Source organism: Dromiciops gliroides, chromosome 2 (assembly GCF_019393635.1).
Source record: "Dromiciops gliroides isolate mDroGli1 chromosome 2, mDroGli1.pri, whole genome shotgun sequence".
Lineage (NCBI taxonomy): Eukaryota > Metazoa > Chordata > Mammalia > Microbiotheria > Microbiotheriidae > Dromiciops > Dromiciops gliroides.
The window spans coordinates 321291324-321305055 of record NC_057862.1 but is presented as its reverse complement, the minus strand read 5'-3'; the positions used below and the strand labels follow the sequence as shown (position 1 = coordinate 321305055).

The window sequence follows — 13732 nt, the reverse complement described above, 5'->3', positions numbered from 1 at the left end:
TGAAGTATTAAGCTCTTCCTTATATAAAATTTTGCTTTAGAGGAGGGAATGTTAGTTAGTATGAGCAGTTCAAGGAGTTACAAAAGAACATGACTCTGCTTGAAGAATAATAATAGCTTATATTTTGATAGTATGATATGATTTATAAAGCACTACCCTCAAAACAAGCCTGTGATGGAGGGAGAAGAGAATTATCCTCACTGTACAGACTCAAAAAACAAGGCTTAGAGAGATTGTAGACACATGGCTTACAAGTGACAGATTTAGGACCTAGAACAATGTCTTTTTTAATCTAAGCTCAATGTTCTTTCCACCATACCATGACACATCTGATTCTTAAGATATCCAAACCTGGGAAAGTGGTTTATAAGCCTCCTAGATGAGGCTTCTCCTGGTCCTCACCCCAGTTGCTAATGTTTCTCTTTTGCAAAGTGATCTTGAATTTATCATGTATGCCCTGATTCTGTATGTGCATATGTATTGTCTCTCCCTGTAGAACCTAAGCTTCTTGACTGTGGGGATTGAATGATTTTTATCTTGTATCCCCAATGCCCAGTGAAGAGTCTGGCATAGTAAGTGCTTAATAAATGCTTGATGATTGATTGTTATAAGCCTAGCAGTGGGGAGCCCTACTACAGTCCAATCCGGTATATCTGAGCCAGCTGAAAGTTCCCTGGAAAGGCTCAAGAGCAACAGCAATATACAATAAGCCTGGAAAGGTAGGCTGGAGCCTGATTATGAAGGGCCATAAATGCCAGTGTGAGGGCAACAAGAAGCCGCAGAGAGTTATTGAGCAGGAGAATGACATGATCCAACATGTACATGGGAAAATGTATTTTAGCAGATAACATGTGATGGATGGATCAGAGACTGGGTGAGATTAGAAGCAGGGAGACCATTTAGAAGGCTATGATAATAATTCTCCTATGGGTGAGCCTCTAGCTCCTTTTTGCCATGGAAAACTTTGGGGCCTGAAATGTTTTGAGGGTGGCTGGAGGTAGAATTAACAAGGCTGGATATGGGAAGCAAAGAAGTAGGAAGAGTCAAAACTGGTTCTATGGTTATAAACCTCAGGTCCTGGGAGGAGGGACATAATTTCAATAGAATCAAGAAAGGGAGGAGCATGAAGAGCCTAGAAGGAAGAGCAGCTCCACCTTCGACATGCTGCAAATGAGGTATAGAGGACAGCTCCCCAGAGACAGTGATATAGGTTTGGAGTTTGGAAGGGCAACCATAACTGAATACTTAGATCTGAGATTCATTTCATGCAGAAGATAATTGAATCTATGAAAAACGATTAGATCAGCAAGGCAGAGAGTGTAATGAGGCAAGGGCAGAGCCCTGAAGGACACGCCCATCCTTAGGGAGCTGGAGCTAGATGATGTTTCAACAATGATGACTGAGAAAGAGTGGTCAAATAGGTATGAAGAGAACAAGGGCAGAGCAGTGTCAAAGAAGCCAATACAGGAAAATATCATTATCTTTTCCACATTGCAACTTTCCCCATTCATGGTTTCAATATATCATGGGTCAGCATAAGAAATTTAAATGGGAATTTTGGAGGAATTTTTTTGGAAGCCACAGATGGCACAGGAAGGCCAGCAAATGACACAGAAAAAGTTCAGAAACTCAGAAATGCATAAAATATATGCAGAGTATGTTACAATGTCCACATATTTTATCTTTTAATACCATAATAATTCAGAATTCTTCTCTGGTACGAAGGAAGGGCCAAAAAATTTTACATGGATTTTCCAGATTGCAGCAGGGGGCACACCCCTAACCCCAGAGATGTGGAAGGGATAACTACGTATCACAGAGGAAAGACTATCAACATAATTAACACTTCTGTAGCATGTATAATACAACAACCCTGTAAATCAGGCAGTACAAATATTCCTGGCCCCAGTTTACAGGTGAGGAAGCTTATTAGATCAAACATATCAGGTTGACTTTCTCAAGATTACACAGCTACTAAATATCTGAGGTGGGTTTCAAATGCAGGTTATGGTGCTTTTTCCATTGTATCTTGCGGCCTCTTTGTCTACCAAGACGTCTTGGCTCATTCTGGGTCAGAACAACATGCAAGAATTTTGTATTAATATAGACATGGGACATGTAAAAATGTAAGGAAAAAGACAACTCCCTCTTCCTTTCACTGCCAATGTTACTGGGTAGCTAAGCTATCAATCAGCATTGGGTCAGTTAGCACAGTACACTGACCAATTAAAAGTGGTCTGATCCTGGCCGCTCAATCAGCCAGAGACTGAGAATGCAGGCAGCCATCCTCTTCCTCATGCTCCTCCCCTTTAATTTAACACAGGAAAGTCCCAAGCCACCATCTGAGGATGTAAAGTGTGGACTGCTGTTCCAGAAATGCCAGTGCCCCTAAATCACCAGATAGCAGCTTTGTGCCTCTTTCATCAAAGAGCAGTCAGTAAACAGCTGGGAGGCTAAGAGGAACACATGGAGAGACTGAGATGCCAAATATCTGAGGGAGCGGCTGCGGACCTGATGTAGACACATACCTGGACGATGTACTGATAGATCATGATGAGGCTGACAAAACATGCTGATGTTGGCCCAGCATGGAGAAGATGGACAGGGCTTTGAGGTTTCGGACAAACACCAGCAGCACCATGAAAGGCAGGAAGGTGAGAATGTATAGTCGTGAGTCCATAGTGGGAGTCAGCACCACTGTCTCATTGCTCTGACAGTTGTTGGTCGTCATATTGGCTGCTTCCACCACCTTAAATACGGTTGGGAAAAGTCGAAAAGTGGCAAAATTCTTTAGGAATTCATCAAGCAGAATTCAGTTAGAAGAAATTCCCCAAAAAGGGATATAAGCCTACAAAACAAAGTACTGAAGGAATATATAGAATCTCTAGGAGATAATAACCTCCTTTAAGGAAGGGGTGACATTTTATCTAATCACTCCATCTCTTCCAACTTAGCAGAGGGCTTTGAGCACAACCAGGCAATTCATAAATATCCACTGAACGAAAACCTGGAATCTCTGAAGAACTCTGAGAATAACAAAGACACCCTCTGCCAGAAGTGAGATAGTCCTTCCTGGAGACCAGAGAATCTACTAGACTTGGAGCAGTTCCTTCTGGCCCTAACATTTTAGAGCCCAAATGATCTGTTTATAGATGTCCAAAGGAAATTGGCTCTTAAGGGATGACAGCTGTGTAAAAGGCATAGGACTAGTTCTCCTTCACCCTACCTGTTTAAAGTTGTCAGCCAGAAATACAAAATACACACAGCAAAAGCCCAGCTGGGTGACAATCAGGAAGAAGCTCACAATATGCCTATAGATGGGAGAGAATAAGAAGATAATTCATTTTTAAAGTGAAGCACTTCAAAGGGAGGAAGAAAAAAAAACTTATCAACTTAAACCTTTTTTACTTATAAAACAACGTCAAGTCAACCAGCATTTATTAAGTCCTTAGTATGTGCTAAAAACTAGGAATACAGAGAAAAGCAAAAACCTGTCCCTGCCCTCACATTCTAATGGAGGAGACAACATGCAAACAACTAATTTACATGCAAGACATATACAAGGTAAATTGGAGGTAATGTCCAATCTTCAGGGAAGGCACCAGCATCGAGAAAAATGGGGAAATATTTCTTGTAGAAGGTGGGATTTTAGCTGGAACTTGAAGGAACTCCGGGACAGCCAGTAAAACAATACATGGAGTTGGGAGATGGAGTGTCTTGTGAGAGGAACAGTAAGAGGCCAGTTTGACTGGATTGCAGAGTACATGGATGGGAAGGGGGTGAAAAAACCAGAAAAATAAGAAGAGGCCGGGTTATGGTGAGTTTTAAAAGCCAGAGGATTTCATATTTGATCCTGGAGGTAATAGGGAGTCACTGGAAATATTGTGTAGAGGCATGAATGACATGGGCAAACCTATGCGATAGGAAGATTCCAAACATCCAATCATCTTTCTTTCACAGATTGCACAATGTTTGTAAACTCTCAGTTTGTTCATTTTAAACTCATATATATCTATTGGTTAAAAGCAAAAATCTTTAAAAAAAAAACAAAACAAAGGAGAGTTATCTGCAGGGTAGTAGATATGGGTAAGAGAGGAGTAGTAGCAGTGAGAAATGATTTGGGGGTAGGCAGAAGGGAGACGGAGGTGAAGAGAATCTTCTGTAGTTTAGATAATCTATACTCTCCCTCTTCAAGATAAGGCCCAAGCATAACATAAAACCTTTCCCGAATCTCCAACTGCTCATATACTCCGTCCTAAACTATCTTGTATTTAACTTTTTGTCTTTATTTGTCTTTAGTCCTTTTATTCAGTATATACTCATCTGTACTTACTGTATACCCCCATTAAAATGAAAGATTTTTTATAAGTAAAGAGTGTCTCCTGCTTTTTATTTGTCTCCCAGATGACAGGTCAGTACCTGGCACACAGTAGGCAACTAATAACATTAGGATAGAGAAATGTCACAGAATCCACACACATATACACATACTCAAAAGACAGATTTCATATTACACCAATCAAGCCACAAAACAGACAACAAGTGTTTATTAATCACCTTCCCCATATGGAATGATTCCGAAGACAAGAGGATGGACTAGCTTCCAGCGCATACATCACCGTATCTCCATAGTCCACAAAAGGTTTGTGTAGTCTGTGGAGGAGAAAAAAACCCAAGCTAAGAACTGGTTTAGCCCAATTACAGGGACCAGGAGATCAGGGAACAGGGATTACAGAGATCAGGAGAAAAAAAATGGTACTGGCAAAGCAGATTTGGTGATCCCTGGCACTAGACAGTCCCTTATGAGTACCAAGGTATCAGACACTTAAAATCTGGAATAGCTATAATGTGACAGTAGCAGTGATTCAGATGCCTCCTGAAAAGCATTTTATCTGGGGGGATGGAGAAGCTAGGATTCTAAGCTCCATTCTGATAGAGTCAAAATTCATCTTTCCTGTCTTCTCCCCAAAACAAATTGGGAAACATTTTTAGGAGAGAAGCCCATTTACTTATGGTCAAGAAGGATCAAGTTGGCCAGAATGCCTGGACAAGAACATATAGACTGAACAGTACAATCACTCTTTTCTATTACTAATTACTAGTAATAGAGAAATATCACACTGACCCCCTAGCTGGAATGCCTTCCTCTTCTCTATGACCAATAATTAGGCAGTCACTAATCAGCTACAACACAGAACAGAGAATTAGAATATGGTTTCAACCCAGTGCTTTAACTGAAAGGTTCCAAAACAAAAAATATGAAACACTAAGAAAGAGACAGCTATGAGTCATAATAAATACATGTAGTATTACAACAGTTATACTCAAAGAGGTAAAGGTTGTCATTGCTATAAGGTATGTAAGAGCAGTGAGTATGAGTTAAGAGAAGAGATAATTTTAATGAAGGTCATGGAACTAAGGTTGGTAATTAAACCCCAAAGGATGAATGTTCATCCAAGAACAAAGGCAAATATGACTTACCTCTGGCAGAAGTGATGAGCACACTTCACCAGGAGGCCCATACAGTGCACCGCCACAATGCCCATGACCAACAGACTGAGAGGACCCATCTGGAGAAAGGTAGTATAGGCAAGAAGTAAAGAAGAAAAATAACTTTAAAAGGTTAGTTATAGAACTGACTGAAATGTCACTGAAGTGTCTACTACTTCAGAGGTTAAGATTCATAGGTGTGGAATATTGCATTTAACTTCTGGGTGTTGTTTTTTTTTTTTAATGTGCTACTTGGTTTTGTTTAATTTTTCCTCTTCTTGCTCTTTTTTCTTTTTTTCTTGTTTTAAAAAATATTTGTTACAAGGGATGGCTCCTTCGTAAAGAGGAGGGATACATGTAGGAGAAAATCTAGGCAATGTAATAGAAAAAAGTTACCAATAAAATCCATTTTTTTAAAAAATGTAATTAATGCCAATTCCAAGTAGAAAGATTTTAGACAATCCTGGAGAGCAGAACATAATGATTCATTCTAACAATATGGAAACTGGCTGGAACTTTAGCACTCTTTTAAAAATACCTAACCTTTTAAAGAAAAATAAAATCCAAGATAGCCATGATCGCAGATGACAGGGAAACTTAGGTAAGTAAGGCTCTCTGATAACTCTAGAGCAGAAATGGAAAAGGAGGTTTTAAGGGTCAGCTTAAAAGCAATCACTGGATAAACTGAGTTTCTCGAAAACTTAAAACCTAAAGGAAATTAGGAAATCTCTGAACACAAGATCGACTCAGCTTACTAGCTGTGTGACCCTGGGTCACTTAAGTCACTTAACCCTCATTGCCCCATTCTCCACCTCCCTCAATCCCCGCCAAAAAAAAAGATCTACTCAGAATAGCTTAAAAAACAGTAAGAGTCAATCACTTAAGAAATGGAGTGGAAGAGAGGAGGTGAGAACTTAGCCAAGAGCCTTCCTAAAAATATACAGAATACTGATATTAAAGAGTCAGAATGCTCAGTATAAACTGTGCCCCTTACCCAGCAGTCATATGTGAAATTTGTTTTCTATCAAGGTAGACAGAGCCATTCTAATCAGTCCCCACCCCAAAAAAAGTCCTTTCAAATGAAAAATACTATGAAAACACAGGAAAAGGAATATGGTACAGCAAATAGAAGGCTGCCCTTGCAGTTATGAGGACCTCGGTTCAAGTCCTGAATTTGATATGTACTGTTTAACCATGAGGGTGAATCACTTAACTTCTCAGTACTTCAGATAACAAGTATCTTAAGACTTAAGATGAGTTACCACGTGCATTAGTGGATGAGTTTCCATATTTGTTATTAAGTCGTGTCCGATTCTTCATGACTCCATTTGGGGTTTTCTTGGCAAAGATACTGGAGTGGTTTGCCATTTCCTTCTCCAGCTCATTTTACAAAAAGGAAACTGAGACAAACAGGGTTAAGTGATTTTCCCAGGATCATATAAATAGTAAGTGTCTGAGGCTGGATTTGAACTCCCAAAGATGAGTTTTCTTGACTCAAGACTGCCACTCTATCCACTGTACCACCTAGCTGCCCTACATTTCTACATTAGAAATTCCTATCTCATGAATTTCTTATACTAATGAAATGACAGCTGCAGACCCCAAAAAAGACATAAATGCAATCAACATCTATTCTCCCAGAGTTTTGGGGGATTCCTCCCTTCCTCCCCCAGTACAGATCCCTCTTACCAAGATCCCTGCATTCTTCACTGCTAGGGGCAGTCCCAAGAGACCAGTGCCAATATTCCCTTTCAATAAGTGGATCAAAGTTTGGAACCATCTGTAGTGATGAAGAAAGACAATGGAAGGTTAGTGTGGAGAGCTGGGTACCCCATGTTTAACTCCCTGGCTGTAGCTCCAGCACCTGATGGACAAAAGCAAAGCAGCAGCTTAAGGTGTCCCTCATGCTGTTTCTCAGCAGCACTGTCCTCTGTTAGCACATGTGAAGCCTGTGTTAATGACTAAGCTGTGTGTGGTAGAGGCCTATCAAACCAGTACCATCATCCAATACAAGCACCTGAAAGCTAACTGGGAAGGAATCCTAACAATGAAAGATGAACAGAAGATCTGCAAACAAAAAAAGAAACTGCTCCAAGAGCTAATAAGGAAAGCTTCTTGAATAATCAAGAATAACAGCAGGATCTGCAATAGGGAGAAAAACCTCCTACAGGTTCTTTACCTGTAAAGTGGGAATAATCCAGGCACTATTTCACTTCATAAGACCATCAGGAACAAAGGACTTTACAAGTAAGCCTTCTTGGGGGCAGCTAGGTGGTACAGTGGATAGAACACCGGCCCTGGATTCAGGAGGACCTGAGTTCAAATCCAGCCTCAGACACTTGACACTTACTAGCTGTGTGACCCTGGGCAAGTCACTTAACCCCCATTGCCCGCCCCCCCAAAAAAGTAAGCTCTCTTGCCTCTTACTTTGCACCTCAAAATCCTTCCGCATCTTCATCCAGCCTTTCCTTCTTTTTTCCAGTATCTGAGGAAGGTGTCATTCTTTTCTTTGTCTACTCTCAAGCACAGCTCCCTCCCCTCACTCCCTTTCTCATAGTTGAGTAGTCCTTCTCTATGCCTCCTTCCCAGTTGTCTATACAAAGATGCTAAAGTCAACCTCATTCATGAAAAACCTTCCCTTGACCCTTCTATCCCCCTGAGTTCCCTTCTCTTTTTTCCTCTATTGCCACACTACTAGAACTGTGTATTCTCACTCCCTCTTACTTCCTCACTCCCCATTCTTTTCTTACCCCACATCTTGAATTGGAACCTTTCTCTGAGGTTACCAGTAATCTCTTCTCCACTAATATGATGGTTTATTCTCTGGCTTCCTGACATCTGGGCTCCTTCCAATACTACTAAGGACCCCGTCTTCCTTGCCATTTTAGGCATCCATGCTCTTCCTGGCTGTTCTCTTACCTCTGTCTGCTAGATCTTCATCCATCTCCCACCGCCTAAGCACTAGTGACAGATGGCCAGAATTCTTTCCTGAGTTTTCTTTCCCTATTTCCCATAAGTTAAAGTAAATTCTCAATATCAGTAGAGATCATCTATAGATGATTCCCAAATTACATATTCAGATCTAACCTCTCTTTCTGAGCTTCAGTCTTACATTAAATGCTTGCTGTACTTCTCCACTGATGTTACATATCTAGCAGGCAGGCCTCCTATATGTCCCAAACAGAAATCATGTTACCCTCTAAAGATAACTCTCCCTCTAGCATCCCTATTGCTGTTGAGGGCACCACCACACTCCCAGTTGACTATGTCCTTAACTTCAAAGTTATCTCTGACTCCTTTCTTTTCCTCACATAATCAATCAGTTGTTAAGACTTGTTGATTGGGGCAGCTAGATGGCGCAGTGGATAGAACACCGACCCTGGAGTCAGGAGGACCTGAGTTCAAATACGGCCTCAGACACTTAACACTTACTGGCTGTGTGACCCTAGGCAAGTCACTTAACCCCAATTGCCTCACAGAAAAAAAAAAAAAACTTGTTGATTATACCTATATGTCTCTTGCAACCATCCCTTTTCCTTCATTCACACAGCGACCACTGTGATTCAGCACCTCTTACCTGAAGTACTGGAACAGCAACCTATTTAGTGTTGCTGCATCCCCTGCCCTCAATTGCTAGCATTTTCCTCCCTTGCCCCCTGAAATTACTTTGTAAATATTTTGTATCTATCAGTCAATCAATAAACACTTATTAAGTACTTGCAACTTACCATGTGACAGGCACTGTGTTAAACACCAAGGAGATAAAGATAAAAATGAAAACAGCCCCTGCCCTCAAGAAGTTTATAGTCTAGCTGGGATTACATGCCCATAGATAGGTAGAAGGCATAGGGGGAGAGGAGACTAACAGCTGGGGGGGCAGGGTCAGGGGGTAATCAGGAGAGGCCTCATGTAGAAAGAGCTTGAGCTGAGCCTTGAAGTAAACCAAGGATTCTGAGAGACAAAAATGAGGTGGAAGTGCATTTCCAACTTGGGGTACAAATCACTGTAAAGTCAGTTGATCAACAAGCACATAGTAAACACTATATAGTAAGCATTGTCCTAAGAACTTCTTGTTGTTTGTTTTTCCTTTGTTCTCAAAGAGGACCATGACACTGAGGTGCTGTCATGACTTGCAATGAATTGGATTTAAGTGAGGGAGGGTTGTGCAAGGTCACCAACCTCACTCTCTTCTCCAGAGCCATCTGGGTCTAGGGGCAAGATACACCAGGGACAACTGGAGCTATCCCTGGATGTTTGAGGCAATCAGGCTTAGGTGACTTGTCCAGGGTCACACAGCTAGTAAGTTAGTGTCAAGTGTCTAAGGCCTAATTTGAATACACATCTTCCTGACTCCAGAGCCAGTGCTCTATCCACTGCACCACTTAGCTGACCCTCCTAAGAACTAAGGATATATATAAAGAAAGAGGAAAACACAGTCTGAATTCAAGGAGCTCACATTCTAATGCAGACAAAAATGAAAATAAATAGCTATACAGAATGCCTTATGAAGAACATCAGGAACACAAGTTTGGCTGGACTACAACATGCTTTGGCAGGGAAGGGAGGTTGTAATGTACCATAAGACTAGAAAGGCAGGTTGAGGCTCAGTTGCAAAGGGATTAAGTACCAAATAGGGCAGTTTATATTTGATTGTTGGGGTTAACAAGGATCCACTAGAGCTAGAGTAGGGGATGGGAAGACCCATCATAATACCTTTTAGTATTGTTCCCTCCCCAAGTCTAGCCCCTAAATCTTTTTTTTTTCTTTTCGGGGCAATGGGGGTTAAGTGACTTGCCCAGGGTCACACAGCTAGTAAGTGTCAAGTATCTGAGGCTGGATTTGAACTCAGGTACTCCTGAATGAAGGGCCGGTGCTTTATCCACTGCGCCACCTAGCTGCCCCTCCCTAAATCTTTATACTTGAAGGAAATGGCAAGGAAGGAATAGTTCTCACTGGGACTCCTGTTGTTCAGCAGAACTGCCTCCAATTTTCAATTTGTAAATGTGTGGTGGCCAGCTGTATACAGAGGGATAACAAACAGTCTAAGAGCAATGCTACCTACAAGACAGTAAAAGAACCATACATTCCCACCTGCCTTCTTTTTGCCCTGTCAGGTCTGACGATGTCATCATCCTACTCGATCAAATCCAGAGGCTCCCTATTGCCTTTAGGATAAAACACAAAGCCCTCTAGCTAGAAAAGCCCTTCACATCACGCCTCTCCCCCTTCTAGCCTCAATGAATACTGCTCACCCTCCAGCACAATGCTGTGCGATGAGGCAAACGGGTCTCCTTTCTGCTCCTCATACAGGCCACCATGGTGTGTTCTGGTGCCTTTTCACTGGCTGTCTCCCCTGCCAAGACCGCCCTCCCACCTCATCCCTCCCTCCTGCCTTCTCCAGCTCCCTTTAAGGCTCAACTCAAATCTCATCTTCTCCAACGGGCCTCCCACTGCTAGTTTCCTCAGTGCAAGTTCTCTATGCCAATGGAATCACAGGGCCATTTCAATTTTTTAAAAAGCACCCAGAGCTTCACAGGACCAGTGGGCCTGGAAGAATAAAATCCATGAAGCAGACTAGATTCTCAAGGGCAAAGAGTTCCAAACTTGACTTTCTCACTACTAAACTCCCCATACCTCAAATATACCAAGTATAAAACAGAGAATAACCCAAATATATACCACCCAAGGTTGCTGAGAATGAGAAGAAAAATAGTCCAAAGTAGGTTTTGCAAATCCAGAATCAGAAACGAAAGCCTCCACAAAGTAAGAATGTCACTTACGTTGTTCCGTTGTTTTCTCCAAACCTTTGGTAGGAGCTCGAGCCGGAGAGCCCATTGGAAGGGGACTCAGTGGGGCTCACCTCTGTAGAACTGTAGTCATTGTAGCTTTCATTCCGCAGTCGCTGAGTAGACATAGTGGCTGGGGGAAAAGGAGCAGAGTTCAGGCCTTCAGCAGCCTTGGCTTTTAACTCTAGCCCCTTGGCAGGCCCTTGGGCAAGAGCAGCCATGACTGCAGTTCCTAAGAGTGGCCACTATGTATGTATTAAGTAGAGCACTGTGGCCTGGCACTATATAAAACTGAGAAGGTACAAAGTACACATGGTTGGGCAAAGCTCACTGATTTTATATATATTGTGATTCGTGACTTTTTCTTCCGAGAATATTCATAAATTTCTAAACTATCAGAACACGCCTAGAGGTGGGGAACTAGTTATGAGTGAGAACAGTAATCTTGTCGGAAAGGAAAGAAAGAACTTTCCAGTGGGGGCCACAGACAGGTACCAAAGTCTTTCCCTACCATATTTCAATTTTAAATGGGGGCAATCAGGAACCCCACCCTCCTGAACCTAAAGAGCTTTCTGCTTCCATCAGCTCCAGCCACCTTAAGAAGTAGTGGCAAATGGCTAATAGGGAAATACATTGTGTACGACTTCACATGTGTAATTGTTATCAAATCACTTGCCTTCTCAAGAAGGGGGGAGCGGCAGGAGGGAGAAAGAGAATTTGGAACCCCAAATTTTAAAGAATGATTATTATTTTTTACCTGTAATTGAGAAATAATTAATGAAATAAAAATTTTTTTTAAAAAAAAGAAGAACTGGAAGAAACAGTAAGGAATACTAGAAGTACTGAGGTCCCAAAGACTGGAGTGGAGGCATTGCCGCTATTCTCTCTCATGCTTCCCAACCTCTCTTTTGAGCAGAGGTATTTGTAGAGCTAAAAGGGAAGCTCTGCTTTGTCAGGATGAGGGTACTGGGGAAAGAGGAAAAGAACAGAGTCTAATGGAGTTAGGAAGATAGAAGAGGGGAGAAGGTGTAGTTCCTTTGTGGTCTGCCTTAATGATGCTACAAGAGGGAAAGGAAGGCAACTATTTCTCTGAGGAACACAACAAGACCACAGCTGGGTAGTCACTGTCCTCCATTCCTGCCAAAGGATGGCTTGAAGAACACAGGGAGGGTCACTGAAGCATCTGAATGGGAACAAGTGCTTTACCAGGGTCCCCCAAAGTATGTATGGGGTAATAGTCTATCTGTCTGATAAGATCCTATGGAAGGGCTTTATGGTCTCAGATATCTAATGAAGAGAGCACTCATTGACTTCTAGGTTCTTAGCCATGTTCCTTCCACCCTCTCAACTGCAGCCAACACCAACTGCTAAAGGGAAAAGTCTACCATTCATTCAGGAAGCCATACCTGCAGTATTGTGTTTAATTCCATGGATCACATATCAAGAAGAACAAGTGGAGGTATGTTTGGAGGAAGATGGCAGTGAGAGGAAATAAAAATCCACACCACATGAAGATTAGTTAAAAGGACTTAGGATGGTTAAGAAAATAGAGAAGAAAATATTTAGGAAGGGAATGAGCTCTTCGAGTATCTGAATGGCTACTCTCTGTCTTCATACAATTGAGATGTGGAGCTTATGAAAACTGAAGATAAGGTGTTGTTAGAGGCTCCCAGAGAGAACAGGAGTTCATGCCAGCCCACTGATGCCACCTGCAAGACAAAGTTCTAAAAGAGATAGAGATACATAAAAAGCACCTATCAATGGAGAAGCTGAATTTTTAGTTGCACAGATGGATTTCATCAGCAACATTTCAACAATTCAACAAGCTTTCCAGGTTTCTTGAGTTTGACGAATACTGATAAGGTTTCAGGGTTATGGAGGGCTCATTTACTGTTTCACTTTCTTCCAGACTTAGTATGTCAAATGAAGTCAACTGTAATCATAAGCATAGCGGAGGGAAACCTATTTGTAAGTCATTTAAGACACTGAAAAAAGAGGTGTGAATACATACCCCTCCCTCATCCCCATCAAGAGTTATAATGGCCAGTTTGGAGACGGTACTTTCAACAGTAAGAATATAAGCTACTATTTAACTACATCTTGATAAGCCAAGATTCCAGTTTGTTTGAAGGCCTTAAGCTCATTAAGAACATTTTTTTTCTTCAAAGCCATAGATATCCTATGACAAATACAAGGACATAGAAAGCACTGCTATAAGAAAGTCTATGGGACTTACGGCTAAGATCGTTGCCTCAGAAAGGATACTGCTCAGTTCCCAAATATCTTACACAAACAAAAAGTCAAAATTGGTGCTAAACCAAATAATTATTAAGAAATCCAGGGGCATGGGGGGCAGCTAGGTAGCACAGTGGATAAAGCACTGGTCCTGGATTCAGGAGGACCTGAGTTCAAACCAGCCTCAGACACTTGACACTTACTAGCTGTGTGACTCTGGG

General features: G+C 41.7%; 1 protein-coding gene across 1 annotated transcript in view; it reads right to left on the bottom strand.

The window, feature by feature from the left end:
• LOC122742974 (proton-coupled amino acid transporter 1-like) overlaps positions 1-13732 on the bottom strand; it is a 65474-nt gene that overhangs the window by 36298 nt on the left and 15444 nt on the right. Inside the window, 7 exon segments of the mRNA XM_043987586.1 lie at positions 2529-2579; positions 2582-2749; positions 3227-3311; positions 4558-4653; positions 5482-5570; positions 7180-7270; positions 11271-11409. Of these exon segments, the coding sequence (XP_043843521.1) occupies positions 2529-2579; positions 2582-2749; positions 3227-3311; positions 4558-4653; positions 5482-5570; positions 7180-7270; positions 11271-11404 (714 nt within the window). The 5' untranslated portion in view covers positions 11405-11409.